Source organism: Camarhynchus parvulus, chromosome 1, assembly GCF_901933205.1.
Source record: "Camarhynchus parvulus chromosome 1, STF_HiC, whole genome shotgun sequence".
In the NCBI taxonomy this organism is placed as follows: domain Eukaryota; kingdom Metazoa; phylum Chordata; class Aves; order Passeriformes; family Thraupidae; genus Camarhynchus; species Camarhynchus parvulus.
In genome coordinates, this window is record NC_044571.1 from 88,579,892 (window position 1) to 88,603,974 (window position 24,083).

The window sequence follows — 24,083 nt, forward strand, 5'->3', positions numbered from 1 at the left end:
AATAACTGGAAATCTATCTTATGGAAATCTATCCTTTCCTCATCAAAGGAAAATATTTAGAAATATATATATATATTTAATCCATTTAATCTAGTTGTCCCTCACAAAGAGTAAAAACACCTTAATCATACTAATGTATATCCCATATGGAGTTATTGTCTTGAGGGAAAATTAAGATTTCTCCTAACTAAGAAACTTCAAGTTACAAAGGAAAAAAGGAGTTGGAGCTGAGGTGGGGAACCTTGGGTACATTCATGATAAAAAAGTGTTCATTTGTCATGCAGAGAAAGATTTCAGGGAGGTGGTGGCTCATTGGGAAGCTTCATGCCTTAGCATCGGAGGCACCGGGGCACACATTGCCTAAGCAGTAGCAAGCAGCCTTCTTCAGACCATAACTGTGCTGGCAGGAGTGTTGGGAATCACCCACAGAGTCCCAGTACCTAGCTCCCTTTGCAGAATCTTCATCTGCATCACACCTCTCTCCTTGTAGCCAAGCCACTGGGGGAAAGAGGCAAATATGGAGTTGGTGGGCACTGGTGGGTTCTAGGCTGCTCAGCTCGGGAATTTGGTGTGGCTGTCCGTCTGGCTTCTGTTGAGAGGGGATTGTGGCTATCAGCACACACGAGAGGGAATGAGAAGTCCTGCAGAGGTCCATGTGAGTTTGGTGGTGGTGTCATCCGCCACGTTTCTGTAGCACTGGATGATCTGCTTGATCCATGCCAAGGATGGATAGCATCTGTGGAAGAGCAGTATGCTCTTTCCTACCACTTTTCCTCCACAGAGCCGAGATAAATGAGAGCATCACTGTCGTGTGGGCAAAGATATGTACGGGGATAGTACAGGGTGCGTGCTGCTGATGGCTGGAGAGGTAGGTGGGATTTTTATATGTGCAGGAACACGGATTACACAACAGCCTGTTGGGATGTATTGGTCTGGTCTTTGCTGGTAAGGTGGGAGCGAGGGCATGGGAGGTGCAACTCGTGCTGCAGAGTGGCTGCACACGTATTGTGCATTGTGGAACTCTGCGGGAGCACGTAGTGGAGATGGGCACGCGGATGTGGTGGTGGAGCCTGCTGGTATCTCAGCAGAGTTGTCGGTGCAAGGCAGCAGTCAGGGCCTGCATGCACAGGTAACGGAGAGCTTGCCAGTATCCAGAGCCACTTTGGCACATGGGCGAGGTGGTGGGATGGTGTTGTGGAACACCTGCGTGCCCGCTGTGTGCGTGGATGTGTTTTCAGTGAGCTTTAGGAGACAAAGCCCGGCTTGTGTTACAGGATCTGTGAGCGACCTGTTGCAGTCTTGTAAACAGCCAATCTTCCACTTGTGTTGCAGCGTGTTTCACTGTGGCGGGACGAAACGTGCACATTCACCACCAGGCGTGGGACAGCGGAGCAACGAGCGCGGTTGTTGACACCCACACATTCACTGGGAGAGACGGACAGGTCTGCACCTCTTTGTTGAGATTAATAGTGTTATGAAAATGCTCAACAGAGGATAAGGGGACATTATGGGATGTGATTTTGTTTAATGGGAAATTAATGATACAGTTGCATGTGCATAATTGGAGTATACTTATACCTGCAGACCGTTCCCGTCTGTGTAAATCGATGATGAGTTTCCTGCTGGAGGCTGCAGCAGGGAGCAGGGTGCTGGGTGACAGGGAGGAATGGAGTACGTGGACACACCGTGTATCACAGAATCAGTTAGGCTGGAAAAGACCTCTGAGATCATCAAGTCCAACCTTTGACCGAACACCACCATGGCACTAAGTGCCACATCCAGCCTTTCCTTAAGCAGCTCTGGGAATGGTGACTCCACCATTTCCCTGGCAGTCCATTCCAATGCCTGATCACCCTTTCCATGAAGAAATCCCTCCTGATGCCCAACCTAAGCCTCTCCTGGCACTGCTTGAGACTACATGCTCTGGTCCTGTCTCTAGTTGCCTGGGAGAATGCATATCTCTGGGGTAGGTACATCTGCAGGTACCGGCAGCCAGGAAGCCTCGAGGTGCAGGGGAGGCACCGAAGTCCCTGCGGGCTCCCCGCACACAGGCCGGCGGTGGCACTGACCGCTCCGGGCATGGACAGCCTTGGAGGGGTCCTGCGGCCCCGCGGGCGGAGCGTGCGGGATGGGCACGGCAGGACGGGGCAGGGAAGCGAGCGGGGCGCTCAGCCCCGAGGTCGGGGGCGGTCGGCGGTGGGAGGGCGGTGCCCGGAGCCTGTGCCTGGGGCCGGTGCCAGCGCGCAGGAGGGCGGGAGGTGCGCGGAGGCCGCGCGGTGCCAGGGGTCGGCCCCGTGCCCCGTGCCGGAGCGGGGGCTGGGCCGGCGCGGGCCCCGCGCCCCCGGGCAGGGCGGGTGGGGGGCGGCGGCGGAGCCCGCGGGTGCGGGTGCGGGGCGGGCGGCCGCGAGTATTATGGGATGCCGGGCTGGACGGTGGCTCCCGGCGACTATTATGGGATGCCTGCCTGGGCGCGAGGCGGGGGAGGTGGGGAGGTGTGACTATTATGGGATGTGCGAGCTCGGGGTGTGACTATTATGGGATGTTGGGGGGGGGTCCTCACAGTGCGCCCTCCCCCCCCCACCGCGCTCTCCCCGCGGGAGGGGGACGTGCCTATTATGGGATGGCAGCCCCGGGAGGCGCGGGGGGGGCCCTGCCCCGGCGCGCGGGGTCCCGCGCGGGGCGGGGGGGCAGTATTATGGGATGTTTCTTGGTGGGGGTCAGTATTATGGGATGCCGGAGCGAAGGGGTGCGAGCGTGGGGGAGTATTATGGGATGTTTCTCGGGGTGAAGGTGCGCGGGGGGTGGGTGGGGGGCAGTATTATGGGATGTTACCGGCGGGAGGGGTGGTTATTATTATGGGATGCCGGGCCGGGCAGTGAGTGGGAAGTTCTGAGGGGAGGGTGAGTATTATGGGATGTCGGGGGGGAAGGGGGTGTGTGTTTGCCGGGGAGACGGGGGTGGGGCCTGTTGCCGGGGTCCTGGGGCATATTATGGGATGTGGGCGGGAGGGGGCGGGGCCTAGCCGGGTTTTTTTCCCCTTTAAGAGGCGGTGCCGCGGCCGGAGCCATTTTCCCTTCAGCGGCGGCAGCGGCGAGAGAGGAGCCGGGGTCCGGAGCCGGGTGAGGAGCCGGGAGGGAACGAGGGCGGGCAAGGCCATCATCTGCCGCCTCCTGGGGCGTCCGGGCCGGCAGACGCGTCTCGTCGCCGGACGCCCCGTTGGCTCCGGCCGCAGCTCCTGCGGGGACGCGCTGTCCCTCTGCCCTGGCGGCCGCAGGACGGGTCCGGCCCCTCCTCCCCCGCCCCGCAGCCGCCTCGCCGGTGCCCGCAGCCCAGGCCTGCGCCGGCCCCCGGGGAACGGCGGCCCCTCGCCGCACGCCCGCCGGACTTCCCCGGCCCCGCCCCGCGCCCCCGCCCGGGAGACGGTGCCCCCGCCCCCCGCCCTGCGCCGCGCAGCCCCGCTCCGGGCGGGGGCGGCGGAGCGGGGCCGCCGAGCCCGCCCGGCCTTTTGTGTGCGGCCGGCGGCCGGGCAGGGGCTGGGCCAGCGCTGCAGTGCCAGCCCGGGGCGGGTTGGGGCTGCTGGCCAGGGCACCGCGCTGACAGCCGCCCCGCTGGTCCCGGGGCTCCCTTGGAAGCCCGGCTGCCCTGCTTGCCCCGCTGCCTTCTCCCGGCACAAGGCAGAAATAACCGAGGGCGCCCGGCTGCAGAGGACGGGAGAGTTTTCCTTTAGGACAGCTGTTTTGGCTTCCTCGCCAGCGATGAGTTGCTGACTCAGTTTAATATCTAGTGTCTCCAAAGCCTGCTTTATCACAACTCTAAAGTGATACTTGCTGCCTGCCAGTGGTTCTATTATCCATAGGCTCCAAAGCCAGTAAAGTTGCTGTCTAAGCTTTCTCACAGATCCTCTTAGTAGCACTATTGCTTGGGAGAACGGAGTTCAGGTTTGCTGTAACTTTCTATTTTTCTTTTCAATGAAGTACTGGCCAGACTGGCAAGAAGACGACAGATAACCTGTGTAAGCCCAGGCCTCCCCCAGTGTGGAGGACATGGCTTCGGGCATTGGGTCTCCATCACCATGCTCAGGGGGCAGTGATGATGATGAGATGGATATCCTGTTGAACAACGCTATCCCCCCGCATCCAGGTACAGGAAGCCTGCAGGACATGCATGTGGAGTGGGGATAATGTTGGTCTCAAGATGAATATGTGAAGTGCATGATGTGTTGGGGAATGTTTTTGCTTTTGGTTTTGTTTTTTTGTGCTGCAAGTCACAGGTATGCTTTTGATATCCGAGTCCCAGGGTTACTTTGAAGTGAGAGGCTCGAGGCTTTGTGTCAGGTGGAGCTGACTTTGTTCCAAGCCGTTGCAGGTTGTCAGGGCCTGTGCTTGGAGGAGGTGTAGAGGGTGGTGGCAGAGCATCCAATTCTGACAGGGTACCGAAATGCTTGTGAGTTTCAATTTTCATGAATGGGGAGGGGGAAGAGGAGGTAGTATGTGAAAGGGCAGGTTGCCTGGCTTGCTTTCATCTGGGAGCTAAGACCGGCTGACGTCCAGAGAAAACTGCCCTGGGCTGTTGCGTGACCCACTTTCCTTCATCACCACACCCAATTATTGAGGATTCTTACTCCGTGCTGCTTGCTCACCTTTGCTTTTCTTTAGTCCTTGCATCTTGCTTTTTCATTTGTATTTGCATCCTCATTGTCAACATGAAGCTTAAGTTAGAGCCCTGGGATTTCTTCTGGTTTGCTTTTTTTGTTGTTGCTGATGCTGCTGTTGATGACCTGCTCTGTGGACATGCATCATCTGGATTCTTCACTTCCTTGTGGAAAAGGAGTGATGTATGTAGTCAATTGTAGGACAAGTCTGGGATTTCCTACTAACTTGTACTGGAGTGTTGTGACATGTATGAGAAATGTAACTGGAGGAGGGAAGATGGTGTTGTGGAGTTTTGGATTTTTGTTTGTTTGGCATTTTTTTCTTAAGCCTTGTCTCTGGAGTTTTCTGGCACCTCTGAGACCTTGGGCAGTATGGGACTATCAGTAAAGAAAATCTATTTGCAAAAAACCTGGTAAAATCACTGCAAAATGGAGCAGTTTGGGTGATACCTTGGAAAGGGTGGGTCATTAGAGGCTCTAAATCAGAACTTTGGGGAGAAGATGCATGATCCTTGAAGGACCTGGTGTTGCAGCCCCATGGGAGCAAAGAGACATCCATTGGCTGGGAATATGGCAGGGACCAGGCATGGGACTCCAGGTTCTGAGACGTCTATCTGTGCTGTTTCAACCCCGGCTGCAGTAGCTCCTCTGACATGTGGCTTCCTCCATCCTGCCCAGCTCGGGTGGTCAGGAGGCCATTTTCCCTTGGAGGGAGAAGGAGTGACTCTGGCTGTGTGCAGTGGGCGGGGCGGCAGGGAGGGCGGGTGGCCGCGCTGCTCCCGCAGCCTGCCACAAAGAGAAGGAAGGGCTGTCTGGCTGCCTCTGCCCCCTCGGGCCAAGGGCAGCCAGGAACGGGGGCACACAGATGGAAGTGTGCACTGCTGCTGGGGAACTGGCGTGTGTTCTGGCCCGGCAGGCAGCTTGCTGGCTGCTGGGGCTGGGGGAAGGTTCTGTCTAATCTGGATCAGAATAGAGTTGCTGAGTAACTACTTTCCTATGGAGGAGGAAAAGTAGTGGCTTACTGGCCTGTATTTTGCATGCAGCTGTAGGATGTTCTGTACTGCTGAAGAGGCTAGATGTTTTTTTTTTTTTCCTGAAGATCCATGGACTGAAACAGTATCCTGCTCAGGTTCTCAAATGCATTCACTGTTTTGCCCCTTTTAAATGTGGCCATCTGTTTTATGCTCTTTCCTCTTCTTGTTGGGTTATGGCAAACTTCTTGTCCCCAAGTTCTGAGCCCAGTTCTTCTTGGAGAAGGAAGCAAGGTTGTGGAAATAGGTGGTGTTGGGAGGGGGATAAACCACGTTGGTGGTACCTTAGGATACAGTTTATGAGTATCTGTTGTGAACAGTAAGAGTTGTAACCACCTCTGCTTGTAAGTACGTAGCAAGAAGCAGACGAGTTGGTCTCTGTGAAGGGGGGCTATACTGTGCTAGGCAGAAGGGGGTTGAATGAGACATGTCGCCTCTTCACATCCAGAACCTGAAGAAGAGCCAGAAGAAGAGCTTCTGTCAGAGGCTGACACTCCCAAAATCAAGAAGAAGAAGAAGCCCAAGAAACTGAAGGAACCCAAAGTTCCTAAGCTCAGCAAGCGTCAGAAGAAGGAGGTAAGAAAAGGATGCCTAAGGTCACAACTCTAAAATATGGAGGTATAGGGTGAGGGTGCTTATTGTTGTTGTTGGCTGATAGCAGCAATCTTTTGAATGAATCCTGTGGAGCTTGGGGAGAGGACAGTGTTTAGTGTTTATCCAGGGTATTTTCTCATGCCTGATCTCTCCCTCCCTCCCCAGCTGGGGGACAGCTCTGGTGAGGGGAATGAGTTTGTGGAGGAAGAAGAAGAGGTTCTGCGCTCTGACAGTGAGGGCAGTGATTATACCCCTGGGAAGAAGAAAAAGAAGAAATTAGGGCCCAAGAAGGAAAAGAAAAACAAAGCCAAGCGCAAGGAGGAGGAGGAAGAGGAGGAAGAAGATGATGACTCAAAGGTAACAAGCTACCCTGCTGCCTGCTTGCTTCTCATTCCCATGTAGTATCTGATTTGGGGGATCACTGTTCTCTCCCTTAGTGATTGCACAGGGAGTTGGGACTGTGTAGTCTCTTCTTCCACTAGACGCTCTTGACTTCACCTTCTTCCCACCTTGCATTCTTCCCTCTCTACTACTTTAAGGACACGTGGAGTTTATATTAAATCCAAATACTTTTCCCATTTCTGCTGATCTGCTACTGCAGCTGTGTCCTATGGTAGTGATAAATGGATGCGGGGGGAAAAAAAATTCCCTGGGTCATCTGTGGAATGTGGAAGATGTGTGGAAGCTCTGCTCAGAGTTGCCATGATTCTCTTTTCATAGGAGCCAAAGTCATCTGCTCAGCTCCTGGAAGACTGGGGCATGGAGGATATTGATCACATCTTCACAGAGGAGGATTACCGCACACTCACCAACTACAAAGCTTTCAGCCAGTTTGTCAGGTGAGCTGCAAGCCTACACTTGGAATTATTTGGGAACAGAAAAAGAGATGGGACAAAAACCAGATTCCTTGATTTTGGAACCTCGGTGCACACTAGTGTAGTACCTAGAGTGAAAACTGAAGCAACAGTATAATAATTGATTGCTAGCTTTTTTGCTTTCAGTCATCAAGATGGTGCAAGTCCCCTTTCTTCCCTACTATGCTAAATTCCATTTTTTTGCACCCAAACATTTCCATCTTTCACATAGTGAAGGATGAGAGTGGGGAGATTCATTGGCTATTGAGATCAGAGATTAGAAAGGAATGTAGTTGAGATAAAGGCACTGATGGGGGTGGCAGTGGGGAGGAATAATCTAGATTTCAGGGTGGTTCAGTAACCTTTCCTTCATTCCTTAACTGTACACAGGCCACTTATCGCAGCCAAGAACCCTAAAATAGCAGTGTCGAAGATGATGATGGTCCTGGGAGCCAAATGGAGGGAGTTTAGCACCAACAACCCCTTCAAGGGAAGTTCAGGTGCATCTGTGGCAGCTGCTGCAGCTGCAGCTGTTGCAGTAGTCGAGAGTATGGTGACAAATGTGGATGCTGTCCTGCCGCAGCCCCCTGTAGATGTGCCACTCAGGAAAGCCAAGACAAAGGAGGGCAAAGGTGAGATGAAGAGTCTGGCAGGAGGATAAAATGTGAGTGGTGTCAAGTGCATAGCCCTTCTGACTCTGCCTCCTGTGTTCCCAGGACCCAATGCCCGGCGGAAGCCAAAGGCCAGTCCTCGTATTCCTGATATCAAGAAACCTAAAACAAAGAAGGTGGCACCACTGAAAATCAAACTGGGAGGATTTGGTTCCAAGCGTAAAAGATCATCAGTAAGTGATGCTCCTTTCTTGACTTTGTGAGGAGGAGGTCATGATGTGATAGTGATCCTGGGGGTGTGTCTGACTGCTGCTCTCCAGCACGTGTGTCTGAGTAACAAAGCTTTTCTCTTACCTGCCTCAGAGTGAAGATGATGATCTGGATGTGGAGTCAGACTTTGATGATGCCAGCATCAACAGCTACTCTGTGTCAGACGGATCTACAAGCCGTAGTAGCCGCAGTCGCAAAAAACTCAAGGCTGGGAAGAAGAAAAAGAAAGGTAAAGATACTTGCCACCAGTTGGAGACAAGCACAGCTAAGTGTGTAGGAAGATTAGAGGGATATCTGTGTGGAGTTTTGATGTTTAATAGTATACTTGATGGAGAATTGATTGTGAAGGAAGAACCTGATATTATTTTGAATAAGGAAAAGGTTTTCAGAAGTTCTTTCAGGAGTTCTTTGTTAGGGAAACAGATGCAGTACTGAGTTTTCCTGGGCTGAACTGTACCTTTTATTTCATGGGTGGAAGGGGGCACAAAGGGACTTGTTACTCCTGTTTCCAGGTCTTCCTTCTTGCCCTGTTTACTTATATGGAGTAAGAGTTTTGTATTCTGGGTCTCTAGATGGCTATGTAGGCTTTTGGGAGAATACCTTCCCTGGCTGTAGGGAACCTGTACCTGTGGCTTGTACTGTGGTAACTCATCATCACCCTCTGCAGGTGAGGAGGACTCCACAGTGGCTGTGGATGGCTATGAGACTGATCACCAGGACTACTGTGAGGTGTGCCAGCAGGGAGGAGAAATTATATTGTGTGATACCTGCCCTCGTGCCTACCACATGGTTTGCCTGGACCCAGACATGGAGAAAGCTCCAGAGGGCAAATGGAGCTGCCCACACTGTGTGAGTATTGGATTCCCCAAATGGTGCAAGAGATCATGTATGAGGGGGATGTCAAGTGGCTTGGGGCTGTTTCTGTGATAATGAAATAATGACTTTGTTTTTCTGATTTCCCTCTCCCATAGGAAAAAGAGGGCATTCAGTGGGAAGCAAAGGAGGATAACTCTGAAGGTGAGGAAATCCTGGAGGATGTAGTGGGGGATGCTGAGGAAGAGGATGACCACCATATGGAGTTCTGTAGAGTCTGCAAGGATGGAGGAGAGCTGCTGTGCTGTGATGCCTGTCCTTCATCCTATCACATCCACTGTCTGAATCCCCCACTGCCTGAGATTCCCAATGGAGAATGGCTGTGTCCTCGCTGCACTGTGAGTTTCTGCTAGTACTATTGTCCTGTTGCTATAAGAGGTGATTGATCTAATCCCTTTGGATCATCATATTTCTTTGGAAATACATGGTCCTTTGAAGACTGTCTCCTCACACGCTTTTGTCACAAAGCTTAAAGGCCTGACTTTTTGGAGCTGTATTGTGCTATGATTGCTTGATTGCTTTCTCCAGACAGTGGGAAGAACCAGGCTACAGTCTTTGGGTCTCAAGAGATTTGTCCACATGCAGGGTAGTTGGGCAGTTTTTGGTCCAGGATGGCATGGGTCACTTTTTTGGGCTCCTGTATGTGTGTTAGAGGCAGGAGATCAAGTGCAAGCAAATTCAGTGTTTGAAGTAATTTAAACTGATGCTGAGACAAACTGGTTTTGCATGGTTGTAAGCTTTGTAATGCTAAGACCTTTCTTAGTAGATGGTTAAGAGAAGTACTATGCTTTTCCAGAAATTTCTTGAAATGGGTAGTAGAAATGATGCTAACTGCTCTCAGAAGGTGATGAACAAAAAAAAAAACTGCATATGTTGGGCCCTTAGTTCTACAGCACAATTTTTTTTGCACAGGCTTTTAGTGAAGTTGTAGTTGGACAGACTTACTGGGCTTGTCAAGCCTAGCAAGTTCTATCTGTGTAGTGAAACCATAAAAGTGACTCTGTTTCTGCTCTTCAGTGCTTACATATTAGAGTATATACACTGTGATGCATCAAGCTCTGTTTAACTTCCCAGTGCCCAGCTTTGAAAGGAAAGGTGCAGAAGATCTTGATCTGGAAATGGGGTCAGCCCCCAGTGGGCCCTGCACCACCACGTCCACCTGATGCAGACCCCAATGCTCCACCACCAAAGCCTCTGGAGGGTCGGCCTGAAAGGCAGTTCTTTGTCAAGTGGCAGGGCATGTCCTACTGGCACTGCTCCTGGGTGTCCGAGTTGCAGGTGAGTGCAGGAACCTAACCATGGCATAAGGGTGGACACTTGAGGCTGAAACACCTGCTGACTGCTTGTGTCCTGACTGCAGCTGGAGTTGCACTGCCAGGTCATGTTTCGTAACTACCAACGCAAAAATGATATGGACGAGCCTCCCTCGGGAGACTTTGGAGGGGAAGAAGAGAAAAGCCGAAAGAGAAAAAACAAGGACCCCAAGTATGCTGAGATGGAAGAGCGTTTCTATCGATATGGGATCAAGCCAGAGTGGATGATGATCCACAGGATCCTTAATCATAGGTAGGGGGTGTAACAAAGAGGATTTTCAACAAAGACCTTAAGCAGGGCTAAGGGAGAGGGGATGAGCTAAACTGCAGTATGACTGGGAGAAACAGTGGGAGTTCTTTGTTGGTATGACAGACATTGTTGTTCTGTTTCTGCTGCTTCATTAGGAGTTCTTCCCTTCCATTTGACTGGTTTGGGGGAATACTGCCATCTCACTGTGCTTGAGACTTACTGGTTTCTTTCTTCTGCAGTGTGGATAAGAAGGGGAATGTCCACTATTTGATTAAATGGAGAGACCTACCCTATGACCAGGCATCCTGGGAGAGCGAAGATGTGGATATTCAAGATTATGACCTCTACAAGCAAGCCTACTGGAATCACAGGTAGGAGAAGTATCTAGAGGTTATTTTCCCTTCTGTCAAGAGAAAGTACTTCAGTATGTCAGCCTCTAGCACTGGCTGGATTAATAGATGGAAATAGGCAAGAAGCATCTTTTTGTTGGTGACTTCTTATGCCTTTGGGCAGGGACCTTGTTCCTCTCTACCAGTTCATGAAGGTTCCAACCCTGTTCTCTTGAGCCTATTTGAGTTGGGTGATTGCCCTCCTGTTTTCTGCAATAATTTTTGCTCCATCTGTTAATAAAAAGCCATTAAGCTTACGTGTCCTTGGGACTGTGTCTGCATAGGGAGCTGATGCGAGGTGAAGAGGGCAGGCCTGGTAAGAAGTTAAAGAAAGTGAAGATGCGGAAACTGGAGAGACCCCCTGAGACTCCCACAGTAGATGTGAGTTACTGCTTTTTGCTTTGGAGCCAGCTGATAGAGCTGCTTGTTTTGAGGTGCCTGCAGATAAATAGGAGACTGGAATAAATAGGATATGGTTTGGAGCTCCATCATAGCCCAAAGAATAAGTGGCATTAGGGAGCCTTCAGACAAAGGTCCACCATGTCCATTGGGTCAGACTCCCTAGCTTTTGGTGAAAGGGTTTTACAAAAATAATGGCTTCTAGTTGGATGCCTTTGGCCATTTGGAAATTGGGTTTGATGCTAGTCTGGTTGTCATTTGTGAAGCCTCATTTGTATTAGTGAATATAAGGGGGGCTAAGAAAGGACTCTTGTTAGTTATCTGAGTGAGTGAAAGGATTCCAACTCTTCCTTCTTTGCACTACAGCCGACAGTGAAATATGACCGGCAACCGGAGTACCTCGATGTAACAGGGGGGACCTTGCATCCCTACCAACTGGAAGGGCTGAATTGGCTGCGCTTCTCTTGGGCCCAGGGCACAGATACAATCTTGGCTGATGAGATGGGTCTGGGAAAGACTGTGCAGACAGCAGTGTTCCTGTATTCCTTATACAAAGAGGTGAGAGCTGGGAGGTCACTGCCCAGGGAGTCTTCCTGTATTAGTGATTGCAGTCATCTAATGCTCTTACTGACTCTATTTGTAGGGCCACTCCAAGGGTCCCTTCTTGGTGAGTGCACCACTGTCCACAATCATCAACTGGGAACGAGAATTTGAGATGTGGGCCCCAGATATGTATGTAGTGACCTACGTCGGGGACAAAGACAGCCGGGCCATCATCCGTGAGAATGAGTTCACTTTTGAGGATAATGCCATACGTGGAGGCAAAAAAGCATCCAGAATGAAGGTACAGAACTCTACTTTTACACAAGCCTGAATCGAGATGCAATCAACTAACTTTGAGCAGCTGAGATTCAGATACTCTGCTGTCCCTGAGAACTGATTATGCTTATTAGTATGTAGTTTCCAAGGGGAAATAACTGCAAATTGATGACAAGTGGACATTCAGACTCTTGCTATAGACTGTTTAAATACTCCTGCTAGTCTGAACTGATTTAGTACTGGAGAAAGATAGTTGACTAAGGTAATACTGACCCTAGGCAGGTCTCTTTGTCTTCCCTACTTAATCTGTGAACTTGTGCATCTTTAGTTCTACAGATCTAAGCTGATGTCAGAATTGCTGCTCTGTATAAAACACAAATATACAAAAAAAGTATGAACCTTTTCATCCTGAGGAATTGGCTGACAGGCCATACCCAGACATGTGAGAAATTGCATTTTGTGCCCAGACAGGAAGGAAGACTCTGACCTAGGTGGCTACTTCTTGTAGAACTGAAGTTTTCCTAGTAAAACCAAGATGGCAGCTAAAGCATTTTCAGTGGCAGAGGCAGATAGACTAATTTCCTTCCTTTGAAATAGAATAGCCTTAAGTACTAATAGTAATTTAAAGTTCCATGGTACACTATTTATCTTTTGAAGTCTTAGCTTTCTGATGAGCCACTCTTCTCCAAATCTCAATTCTCTAACATGTCTCTACTCACTACTTACTTGTTAAATATCTTTGTTAGAGTATTTGGCATCTGTCCAAAAATAGCAGGTACTGAGGGGGTTGAGGAGACTTACCTGTGTTGAGAGCAGTAGGGAATTAAAAGGCTAAAATGGCTTGGGCAGCATTTTGAGTCTTGTGACAGGAGACTGCGGGTATGAAAGTTTTTGATGTGCTGTTGACCATGGCTCATCAGGGTGACTGTGGGGGAACACTACATCCTCTATCCCATGACATGTTCATCCTTTTCCTTTGCAGAAGGAGGCTCCTGTCAAGTTCCATGTGCTTCTCACCTCCTATGAATTGATCACAATTGATATGGCCATACTAGGCTCTATTGACTGGGCCTGTCTCATTGTGGATGAAGCTCACAGGCTGAAGAACAACCAGTCTAAGGTACAGAGAAGCATAGGTGGCTCATGGGCATGGCATATGTTGCAGGGGAGAGAGACAGCTCTTAGTCATTTGTTCAGTAGTAAATTTGATGTGTTAATAAAAAGAAAAATCAACAGCCTGCATTTGGGGATCAGTCATCATTGGCAACAACTTTACTTACACAGATCACTGGTTAAAACAGCTTTCTTTCCAGGTGAATGGGCAGTTGGTATAGACTGAAAAACAGAAAAACCTGGATGTGGTTGTTGCTTTCAAATACAAAAATATTTCTCTGAAAGCATCACATACCTGCACCACCTCTATTCTGTACAGGTTTACCGTGCTGAGCATAAAACATGCTCCATGAGCAGAATTACCCTGCTTCCAGAGTAGACTTGCTCTCTGTGTTTATCTGGCTTTGTAGCAGAACTAATTGGGTGTTACAGAAACTGAAGGTGGGCAGAGGTGTTTAAAAATGTCTGGGTAGGTGCTGAAAGCCATATAGCTGCTTTAATATGAGCCTGCACCTTAACTAAGCTTGTTTGATTGAGTAGACTTGACTGTACTTTCTTAATCCAGCCCCCCCCCCCAGGTGGGCCTTGTGCCTTAATTTTGGTATTGATTTGCCTGTCTTCAGCTGGATTCCAGTGCTCAGTACGCCAAAACCAATTATTATTGGAAAGCTGGGTTTAGAGGTTCTTGGAGACTGTAAGAGAAAATTGCTGCTTGATTTCTTTCTTTGTTTGTTTTGTTTAAATGGCTTTAGTGTTTTGGATCTTGGCATGAGGTATCTTCCTGAGACATCACAGCTGTGCATGCAGTTCAGTTTCTAGATCTTGTTTTATTGTAGGCGCTGAGACTGGATGCCATTCTGTCCTTAGCATTGAAACCATTGGAAGTAGGAATGAGTGCTTACTATTAATATTCATTAATTGAAAGAGGATGTAAAGGCTCAAGGTCACACTATGACACTATGCAGAATCATTAAATCATTTTCTACAGCAGTTTCCTGTCCTGTAAGAACAGCTTATAGGTGTTTGGCTGCAAGATAGATTAGGTCAGGTGCTTCTTGACAAATTTGGGTCGTCTCCTAAAGTTTTGCGGATATAATTAGTAACTTCCACATTTGATTCCAAAATAAAAATATTTTAACTATAACTACATAGAAAGATAAATCCCTGTGGAGGCCACTAGAAGTACTCTTCTGGTGCAATAACCAAAACACAAGTGATTTGTTTTTTGTTTGCCATTTAGTACAGTTGCTTTCATTGTTTGACCTTGTGTCATGCTAAGTGTAAGGTAAGCAAAGAAATGGTCAAACTGATAAATAAATTACTGCTTTACTGTCAATTTGTACACGTGAACATGGTACACTTGTGCTTTTCAGTGCAGTGCTTTAACTGCTCACTACATCTGTCTGGAATTACTTCATTTTTGTGAAAAGCAGTGCAAATTACCTTCAAAACGCATTGACAAACCCTTAGCTCTTTTTCTCCTCTGCTTGTTCAGGGCTCTGGAACACTGCCAGGAGTTATATGAATAGGAAGAGCGACTTAGTTATTTCTAGAATTCTCAAGGCAGAGTAGTTGTAGGAATGTGGAACCCTAATTTAGCAAGAAAAAATACATAGTACAGCAGTCTAGAAATGATTTGTGGTCTGAAAGAGATTGTAACTTGTAAGAGCAAAGGAAACCTACTCGCACCTGATGGCTCAGAGGATTTGCTGCAGTCATGGTTTAGCTATGCAGAACAATGATCCAAATAAGATCAGTCTAGTAACCCTGCCTGGAATGTGAACTACTTGGAACTCTTGTCCAAACAGCTGATGTGATCTAAATTGAACCCTAGATTGGTGTCAACTTCCTAGTTTTTTTTTGTAAGCCTATGACTTAATAAGCCTTTGGTGTATTTGTGCATGTGTTTTAGTTTATTTTCCCACTTTGTTCCCTGCTTTCTCCTTTCCAGTTCTTCCGTGTGCTGAATGGTTACTCCCTCCAGCACAAGCTGCTGCTTACAGGAACTCCCCTGCAGAACAACCTGGAGGAACTGTTCCACCTGCTGAACTTCCTGACACCCGAGAGATTCCAGTATGTCTTGCAGTGCCAGTCAGCCTGCCTGTCTTGTCACTCCTTTCCCCTCACTTGCTCTTTTGTCTTTTTCCTTTGGGCTGTTTGCTGAGTGTCTGTTTCCCTGCAGTAACTTGGAGGGCTTCCTAGAAGAGTTTGCGGATATTGCCAAGGAAGATCAGATCAAGAAGCTGCACGACATGCTGGGCCCGCATATGCTGAGGCGTCTCAAGGCTGATGTTTTCAAGAATATGCCGTCTAAGACTGAACTCATTGTCAGAGTGGAGCTGAGTCCCATGCAGAAGTGAGTGTGGGCATGAAGAGAGCACCTGCTGTTGAGCTACTGTTTCTCTGCTCTGCAGTTTCAGAGAGGATGCTGAAGCAGCCTTATCCTTACTCTGCGGGGTTTTCTGCATAGTGGGCTGCCACAAGAGCAGAGGAAATACTAATCCTGAGCTCTGGTGTAAGGGATAAAGAGATAGTGAGTGCCAGTGGCACTCACTTAGATAGTAATGCCAGAAGCTGTGCAGAGTTTAGCAAGAGAAGAGTAGGTTAGTCATTCTCATAACAACTGGCTGAGTTGTTTTATTTTCTTTTTTGTTTTCAGGAAATATTATAAATACATTTTGACAAGAAACTTTGAGGCACTGAATGCGCGGGGTGGTGGTAACCAAGTCTCATTGCTCAATGTTGTTATGGATCTGAAGAAGTGCTGTAACCACCCCTACCTCTTTCCTGTGGCTGCTATGGTATGTCCAGTCACTTATTCTGTATAAGCAAATTCCCTGCTGGCTCTTACCAGGAAGCCAGTTAGCTCCCTAGGTGAGGCATGGAGGGGTTCCCATTTCTCTCCTTTTGCTTCTATGTGGTTTTTTTCATCCTGTCTTTATTTAGACCCAAATGCTGGAAGGCCATTTCTTTTCTAGCACATTTTTGTGATAGGTAGGAGCTATCTTTTGACTCATGTGAGGTGGTGAAGACTGTAAGAGTAGGGACTAAGTAAGAAAATAGGAGAGTATGTAGTAGTCAAATGGCAAGAGAACAGGGACAGGGTAGCACTCATATTTCGTACAGGCAGTGCTATACCTTGTGGTTGTGTCAAGGTCAGTGGAGCTAACATCAGCTGGGGACTAAGGCAAAGTTACATCCCTTCAGGCTGTTTTTTTCCTTTGCACCTTATTCCCTCTTTCTCTTTTTGTTTTTAGGAAGCTCCAAAAATGCCAAATGGCATGTATGATGGTAGTGCACTTATTCGAGCCTCTGGAAAGCTGTTGCTGCTCCAGAAAATGTTAAAGAACCTGAAGGAAGGAGGTCACAGGGTGCTCATATTCTCTCAGGTACATGGAGAAAAACCTTTAGGCATGGAATACTTTTTATGAGAAAGAAGTCTGTTGATCTGGTATCCATGTGTCCCTCACTCTTCTGTGCTGGTGTTTTTCTTACATGCAGATGACTAAAATGTTGGACCTTCTAGAAGATTTTTTGGAACACGAAGGATACAAATATGAGCGGATTGATGGAGGAATCACAGGGAACATGCGTCAGGAGGCTATTGATCGCTTCAATGGTATATAGTCACCTACTTTTTCTGTAGAATGAAAGCTGGCCTTGTATGTGCTTAATACTCATGGGATTGTTGTGCCCCAAGTCTTCTATTGCTTTCCTGGAATCTTAAATTAGTAGCAATTCCCTGTCAGGTGATGTGGGTCAATTACAAATTCTTCTTTGAGTACTGCACACTCTCTTGATTACTTTTATTCTCTTTTTTTTTTTTAATCTAAGCTCCTGGAGCTCAGCAGTTCTGCTTTCTGCTTTCAACTCGAGCTGGGGGTCTTGGTATTAACTTGGCCACAGCAGATACTGTGATTATCTACGATTCAGACTGGAACCCCCACAATGATATCCAGGTGAGTCTCAGTGAGGATGGGTAGAGATGGGAAGTGAAATAGTGGAGGAATTTTCTAGGGCACAGCCTTCACTAAATGCTAAGAACGAACGTGAAGGCAGGTGTGAGGCTTGTGGAGGTAGGTGGGGTATGTCAGACCTGCTGCTTGTGCAGCTCTAGATTGTTCTGAGCACGTGTCTTTTCTAGGCCTTCAGCCGTGCACACAGAATTGGACAGAACAAGAAGGTGATGATATACCGCTTTGTGACAAGGGCCTCAGTGGAGGAGCGTATCACTCAGGTGGCCAAGAAGAAAATGATGCTAACTCACCTGGTAGTGAGACCAGGGTTGGGCTCCAAGACAGGCTCCATGTCCAAGCAGGAGCTTGATGACATTCTCAAATTTGGCACTGAAGAACTCTTCAAGGATGAAGCTACTGAGGGGGGTGAGTGCCTGGGAGTAGAAGTGACGGGGGTCAGGAGATCTGGCTCCTTATTTAGTGAGAGACTGTAGATACAGTGCTGATTATAGCTCTACAGAGAGGGTCTAGGGTAACATTCCCTTTCATAGTTCATTGAGATCCATACAGCAACGGTGCTTGTACTCTTCCTTCAGGGGATAACAAAGAAGGTGAGGATAGTAGTGTCATCCACTACGATGACAAAGCAATTGAGCGTCTGTTGGATCGGAACCAGGATGAAACAGAAGATACAGAACTTCAGGGCATGAATGAATATCTCAGCTCCTTCAAGGTGGCCCAGTATGTGGTTCGTGAGGAGGAGATGGGGGTGAGTATGAGGTGGATGTCAGCTAATACATTCTCCTGAGTGATGGAGGATCAATTAAGTTAATTGAGCTCTGAAGCTTTTAAGGCTAAGCAGGCAGGCATATATCTGCTATGACAGGCTGGGACTTGGATCATAGGGCCCTAAGTTGGTTACCTCTCTGGCAGGAGGAAGAGGAGGTTGAACGGGAAATTATCAAGCAGGAGGAATCGGTAGATCCTGATTACTGGGAGAAACTGCTCCGTCACCATTATGAGCAACAACAGGAGGATCTGGCCAGGAATCTGGGCAAGGGCAAACGTATTCGCAAGCAAGTGAACTACAACGATGGCTCGCAGGAGGATAGAGGTACAAATCCACAGGAGCCTGAGGGAAAAACGGGTGTAAGTACGTGTTGCTGGGAAGTAACGGAGTAGTGTCTCAGGCTCACGTGCTGTTTTTCTTTCAGACTGGCAGGATGACCAGTCAGATAATCAGTCAGACTATTCAGTTGCTTCTGAAGAAGGAGATGAGGACTTTGATGAGAGATCTGAAGGTAAGTTCTACTGTAGACAGAGTTCCTGGGCTGCTTTGAGTGTGGAAATGGTTGGGACTTGATTTGGGTGATTTATATGTTTTGTGGTGCTCTCCTGCTGGGGCACTACTCTCACAGCAATATGCTGTGCATTGTCTCTTTACTTAGCTGCATTTCTCTCTTCAGCAGCTCGTCGGCCTAGCCGCAAGGGCCTGAGAAACGACAAGGATAAGCCTCTGCCTCCATTACTGGCTCGTGTGGGAGGGAACATCGAGGTAAGTTGTACCAGGGAAGGCATTTGCATCCCAGCTGCTCCTGTATTCCTCTTGCCATATCCGTCCGTCTGCTCCTTCATTCTAGGTGCTGGGTTTCAACGCTCGCCAGCGGAAAGCCTTCCTCAATGCTATCATGCGCTATGGAATGCCACCTCAGGATGCCTTCACCACTCAGTGGCTTGTGCGGGACCTCCGTGGCAAGTCAGAGAAAGAGTTCAAGTGAGTTTGCAGTAGGCAGGAATGGAAGGCTGACAGCAGCTACACCTGTCTGGGAAGAATGAGAATTGGGCCTTTTCTTGGAGACTGCACTTCCTTAACATATTGGTTGATTCTTTGTGGGAGAATTAAGTAGAAGCTGGGATTGTTGATAACTCTTACTTGGATCTGACTATTCAGTCACCAAAAGTAAATGCTTTTGTAGGAGTAGCATGGCTCTACAAGCATGCAGGGAATACTCTCACAGAGTCTTTCTTGAGTTCGATTGTTTCTGGCTCAAGATTCTTGAGTAAGCTGTGTGTCCTATGTACATAGTGATTCTGTTAAGAAATTCTCCCTTGAAGGAGCCTGGAGCCCCAGAACTTCTTACTATGAGTTAAGAGTCTTGGGGTTATTTGCCTTATGTGCTGGCAGGGGTCTGATAATGCATGTCTCCAGATAATGCAATTTATGGATGAATTGCTTGTCTCTCAATCCCTGCAGGGCCTATGTCTCGCTGTTCATGCGCCATTTATGTGAACCTGGAGCTGATGGTGCAGAGACCTTTGCAGATGGGGTCCCACGGGAAGGTCTTTCTCGGCAGCACGTCCTTACTCGCATTGGGGTCATGTCACTTATACGCAAAAAGGTGAGTGCCTGGCAGAGCTGTGTGGCCTTTGCTGGCCATACATACAGCTGTAGTCACCGGCGTCTTGAGTTGGAGAGTTACCTCTTCTTTAGCACCTACTTTTGTTGTGTGCTCAGTGCTCTGCCTCTACAGGTGAAAGGATGAGACTCCTCCAGTGATACGTCTTTCTCTCCTTGTGCAGGTGCAGGAATTTGAGCATGTGAACGGCCGCTGGAGTATGCCAGAACTGGCAGAGATAGAGGAGAACAAGAAACTTTCACAGCCCAGCTCACCCTCTCCCAAAACTCCAACTCCTTCGACACCAGGGGATACGCAGCCAAACACACCGGCCCCCGTTCCTCCACCTGGTGAGGGCTCCCTTTTGTACAGCCCTGCGTCCTGACCTTGGCCTGGCTGTTCCCCTCACCAGAACTGTGGTGCTGGGGTCTGGGGGTGGACGCAGATCAACTTACTCTCGTGTTAGGAGGGCTGCCAAAGACATGTGCGAGCCCTTAAAGGCAAGAGAGGACACTGGCTTTCCTGGGATGAGCTGACATCAGTGAGAAGCCCAGCATTTGTATGGGCAGGAAAAGGAAGGAGGGGGTCATGTTAGTTCCATTTTGATGGGCCTGATCTCTAGGAACAAAGAAGTGGTCTTGGTAGCAGGGAAGACCTTACTCATTTGCTTCTCTTTTGTCTGCTGTGCTGCTCTGGCATGGGGAATACACAGAAGATGGAGTAAAAGTAGAAGAAGGAGCTAATGCTAAGGAGCAAGGAGAGCCTTCTGAACCAGAGAAGGAGCTCAGTGCCTCTGCTACTGAAACAGAGGCCCCTATGGAGGTGAGTTTTGGCTTTTTTGCCTTGTAATTGTGAATTTCTCTACTTCTGCCTCCTCTTCATTTTAGCTGATGCAGAGATGAGTTTTTAGAGTGATACTTGAAGATAACTCTCTGGTCCTCAGAACTGGCCTCACAGTTTTGTGTGTCTTTGCTTTTCAAACGATTGTGACTGTGTTCTGTTGTCATGCACTGCTACACTTTGTGTCTCACTGATCACTGTCTTCAGCAGTGTGCTCAGCCTGTGGAGACACCGCCCCAGGAAGCAAAATCCCCAGTGAACTCCACAGAAGCAGATGAAAAAAAAGTAGAGGAAACGGAAGTGAAGGAAAGACCAGATGAACCAATGGAAGTAGAAAGCAAAGGTACAAAGCGCTTAACCCTAAAGAAATGGACTTGAATGTAGAAAATCAGTGGGAAGTTACAGTATAGTATTGGGTTTCACCAGTTGAAGAACAAAACTGTGACTTGCTATGTTCCTGTGCATCTCATTTTCCCCTTCTTTCCTGCAGCTGATGCGGAGAAAGTGGAAGACAGAGCAGCTACTGAAAATCCCTCTGACCCTCCTATTATCACTCTGGATGAGAAAGGTGAAGCATGATGACTCCCTTTTCTTCCTTAACCCTTCTTCTGCAAGGATTCATTGTGGGTCCAACTTACTGCAGTATCTGCCATGTTTGTTTTAAAAATTTCCTGTGTGTACAGATGAGAAAAAGGATGATGATAAGAGAGATGTGGTGATGCTGCAGAACGGAGAGATGCTGAAAGAGTCAGTAGATGAAAGGCACAAGAAGGCAGTAAAGCAGCGCTTCATGTTCAACATAGCAGATGGTGGTTTCACTGGTATGTGATCTTTATCTACTTGAACTTGTTTATAAGCTCCTGCTTACATTTGTGAAATAACTTCCAACTGTTCTGGTGTCTCTTGCCTTTGCAGAACTACACTCCCTCTGGCAGAATGAAGAGCGGGCTGCCACTGTCACCAAGAAGACCTATGAGATCTGGCATCGGCGTCACGACTACTGGCTCCTAGCTGGGATTATCAAGTATCCTTGCCATGACAGACGCATTCTCCCACCTTGTACATAACTTGTCACGGGGAAAGTGACCGTTCTGGATCTGACTGGCATAGGTTAAGTGAGAGAGTGCTTTACCTTCACAAAAGTGAAAGTGATGGTTGGGAGGGAGAGCTTCCTGCAGCATAGTTAAGACTTAGCAGGACATAGTTCTCATTCCCCTTCCTTGGCTCCTGTTCGTCCCCTCTCTGTACCCCCTTTCCCCACTCCCTCTGGAGAACAGTACTGCCTGGGCTGTGTATTCCCTTGTTTTCACTGCCTTTGTTTGCCTGAGCTCATCCCATCTCAGTCATGGCTATGCCCGTTGGCAGGATATTCAGAATGATCCACGTTACGCCATCCTCAATGAACCCTTCAAGGGTGAGATGAACAGGGGTAACTTCCTGGAAATAAAGAATAAGTTTTTGGCAAGGAGATTTAAGGTAAGGATTTCTCTTTAGTGTGATAACTGCCTGGATCTCTAAGAACAGGTTCTTGCACTTCTGAGTTTCCACCAAGAAAGTGAAAGATGTATGCAATAGCTTTTGTTTTAGGGGTAATAAAAAAAGCAGTATATCTCAGGATCATGGAGTTGCTCCATGATAGGAGCTCCCTTTCTGGAAAGGAGCTTGATTAAGTGCTCTCTATCCAAATGTTTATTGAACAACTGGTAAGCAAGAGGCTTAAGGTTCAAGTGGCTATTTCCATCACAGCTTCTGCTTGGTCTGCTACAACGCACTGCACGTACCGGAACAGAACTCTGGTTGCATAAAGGGCTGCCTTCAGTCTCTGCTTCATCCTCTTTAGGAGTGAACATAGCTTAGTTGTGGGAGTGATTTACAATCACGTAAAAGCCATGTAGGTCTCAGTCTTGGGGCAAAACTTTGATTAACTATAGACTGAATGATAATCTGCACTGACAGGATTCCAGCTGATTTCTCCAAGTGCTTACAAGATTCTAGACTCTTTCTATAAATAGGAGGGAATACTTTTCCCTTGGGTTCAAGGAGTAATCTCCATCCCATTTGCCTCATAAAGAATGGGTAAAAAGAATCAGAGGAGGAATGAAGATACTAGAGGAGTTGTAGTAGTCTGTTAAACCCAATATGTGTATCTGACTGCTTCATGAAGCCCTTACTGTTTTGGGCTACTCAGTGAAACCGGCTGGTGAAAGGAGATTCAGCTACACAATCTCACCTTATGAACTGGTGGGGAATTGGATCAGGAGAGACTGGGGGTACAGACAAGGCTCCCTCTGAGGCAGCTGCTGAAAGACTCATTGCTGCCCCACCTTGCAGCTCCTGGAGCAAGCGCTGGTGATCGAGGAGCAGTTGCGGCGAGCTGCCTATCTGAACATGTCCGAAGACCCATCTCACCCCTCCATGGCTCTGAACACACGTTTTGCAGAGGTGGAATGCCTGGCTGAGAGCCACCAGCACCTATCCAAGGAATCAATGGCTGGGAATAAACCAGCCAATGCCGTGCTGCATAAAGGTAATGCGGTGTGTTAAACAGGGGCAGGATAGGTGTTCAGCAGTGCTGTCCCCTCTGGGGTGTCCCTTTCCCGTCCGAACAGATGTCCCTTTCTCTTGTAGTTCTGAAGCAGCTGGAGGAGCTTTTGAGTGACATGAAGGCCGATGTGACCCGTCTGCCCGCCACGATTGCCCGCATCCCCCCTGTGGCAGTGCGCCTCCAGATGTCGGAGCGCAACATCCTCAGCCGCCTGGCCAACCGCAGCAGCGAGCCCCCGCCGCCGCCCCCGCCCCAACAAGTACGTACCCGCTCTGGTCAGTACGGGAGCCATGGGGGGAGGGGCCCGCCGAGGGCCGGGCCGGGCTCCCGTGACCAGCCCGGGAGTCTCAGCTCCTCCTCTCTCGCCCTGCAGGTGGCCCAGCAGCAGTGAGTTCCTGGCCCAGTGCTGTTGACCTTTCGGCCAAGCTGAAGTGACTCCCCTTGCCCACCCCTTCACACTCTGCCCCTCTGCCTGACATTCCTGACTGGGTGCTGTTTCCCTCCATGGAAGCTGCTGCTCAGGTCTCTGGAAGGAGAAGAAACTCCTTCCTCTGCAGCCAGCCCGTTGGAGCAAGGAGTGTGTTTAGGAGAGAGGGGGATGGATGTATGATGGACTCTGTACATAGTGACTGGAGGCCCCAGCGCCATGTCTGTTACATGGAGAACCTGGCTGCATTGCTCGTTGCCTCCGCCTGGAATTCCAGTTTTCGTTCTTAATTTTATTTTGAGTTTGTTTACTGAGACAAGTGTGCAGGCAAGACCAAGCAAAAGCCAGGACAGAGACAAAGCTACCTCCATCAAAATCCTTTTTAATACAAAAACTGACCGGACTTGTCAACTAATAAGCAGCTTGAAGGCAAAAGCAAACAAGAATGAAAAACCGACAAAAACAGAGCAAAACGTTGATAAAACTGAAAAATAAAGTTTCCTTGTATTTTATTTTGTTGTCTCTAGTATCATAAGTGTACTGGGGTAAGTATGTGGTCTCAGCATTGAAAGAAGATGTAGTCATGGCTTTTTGCTGTATCAGAGCAGCTTTTGGGGTCTCCTGCGCCTCTGAGAAGGGCAGTAGATGGCAGTGTCTAAGGCCAGGCTCCATAAGGCCTTGAGGAACCTGGTCTCAGGAATGCTGTCCCTACCCCTGGTATGCGTGTTGGGTTAGATCATCTTTACACCTCT

At 48.6% G+C, this 24,083-nt stretch overlaps 1 protein-coding gene and 1 non-coding gene across 7 annotated transcripts; both read left to right on the forward strand.

Annotated features, from left to right (window-relative positions):
- The first annotated feature begins 3,034 nt into the window (after positions 1-3,034).
- CHD4 (chromodomain helicase DNA binding protein 4) lies at positions 3,035-23,843 on the forward strand. Of its 6 annotated transcripts, none has more exons than XM_030943908.1 (40): positions 3,035-3,119; positions 3,975-4,140; positions 6,131-6,258; positions 6,442-6,633; positions 6,997-7,115; positions 7,521-7,762; positions 7,847-7,974; positions 8,105-8,240; positions 8,679-8,860; positions 8,983-9,222; positions 9,959-10,162; positions 10,245-10,450; positions 10,687-10,818; positions 11,121-11,217; positions 11,602-11,793; positions 11,879-12,079; positions 13,037-13,174; positions 15,119-15,240; positions 15,350-15,523; positions 15,827-15,968; positions 16,425-16,556; positions 16,669-16,786; positions 17,002-17,126; positions 17,312-17,549; positions 17,720-17,892; positions 18,057-18,237; positions 18,338-18,424; positions 18,590-18,678; positions 18,764-18,897; positions 19,378-19,522; positions 19,704-19,869; positions 20,232-20,341; positions 20,567-20,702; positions 20,850-20,927; positions 21,043-21,180; positions 21,275-21,383; positions 21,703-21,835; positions 22,691-22,886; positions 22,988-23,179; positions 23,256-23,843. In XM_030943908.1, exons 2-40 carry the CDS (start codon positions 4,044-4,046, stop codon positions 23,315-23,317), a joined length of 5,814 nt encoding a protein of 1,937 aa, XP_030799768.1. In that variant the 5' UTR covers positions 3,035-3,119; positions 3,975-4,043; the 3' UTR covers positions 23,318-23,843. The 6 variants fall into 6 exon arrangements, with proteins under 6 accessions (XP_030799768.1, XP_030799759.1, XP_030799797.1 ...); XM_030943899.1 differs by having other exon boundaries at positions 23,278-23,843; XM_030943937.1 differs by having other exon boundaries at positions 22,988-23,163; positions 23,278-23,843.
- LOC115911914 lies at positions 19,896-20,034 on the forward strand. The gene has a single exon (XR_004061319.1).
- Positions 23,844-24,083: the final 240 nt, after the last annotated feature.

Bases quoted from the DNA above. Each gene is read 5' to 3' on its own strand.
- CHD4 (XM_030943908.1), top strand. From the start codon at position 4,044: ATGGCTTCGGGCATTGGGTCTCCATCACCATGCTCAGGGGGCAGTGAT. The intron at 9,223-9,958 runs GTGAGTTTCTGC...TTAACTTCCCAG, and splicing joins GGCTGTGTCCTCGCTGCACT to TGCCCAGCTTTGAAAGGAAA. The intron at 21,384-21,702 runs GTATCCTTGCCA...ATCCCATCTCAG, and splicing joins CTCCTAGCTGGGATTATCAA to TCATGGCTATGCCCGTTGGC.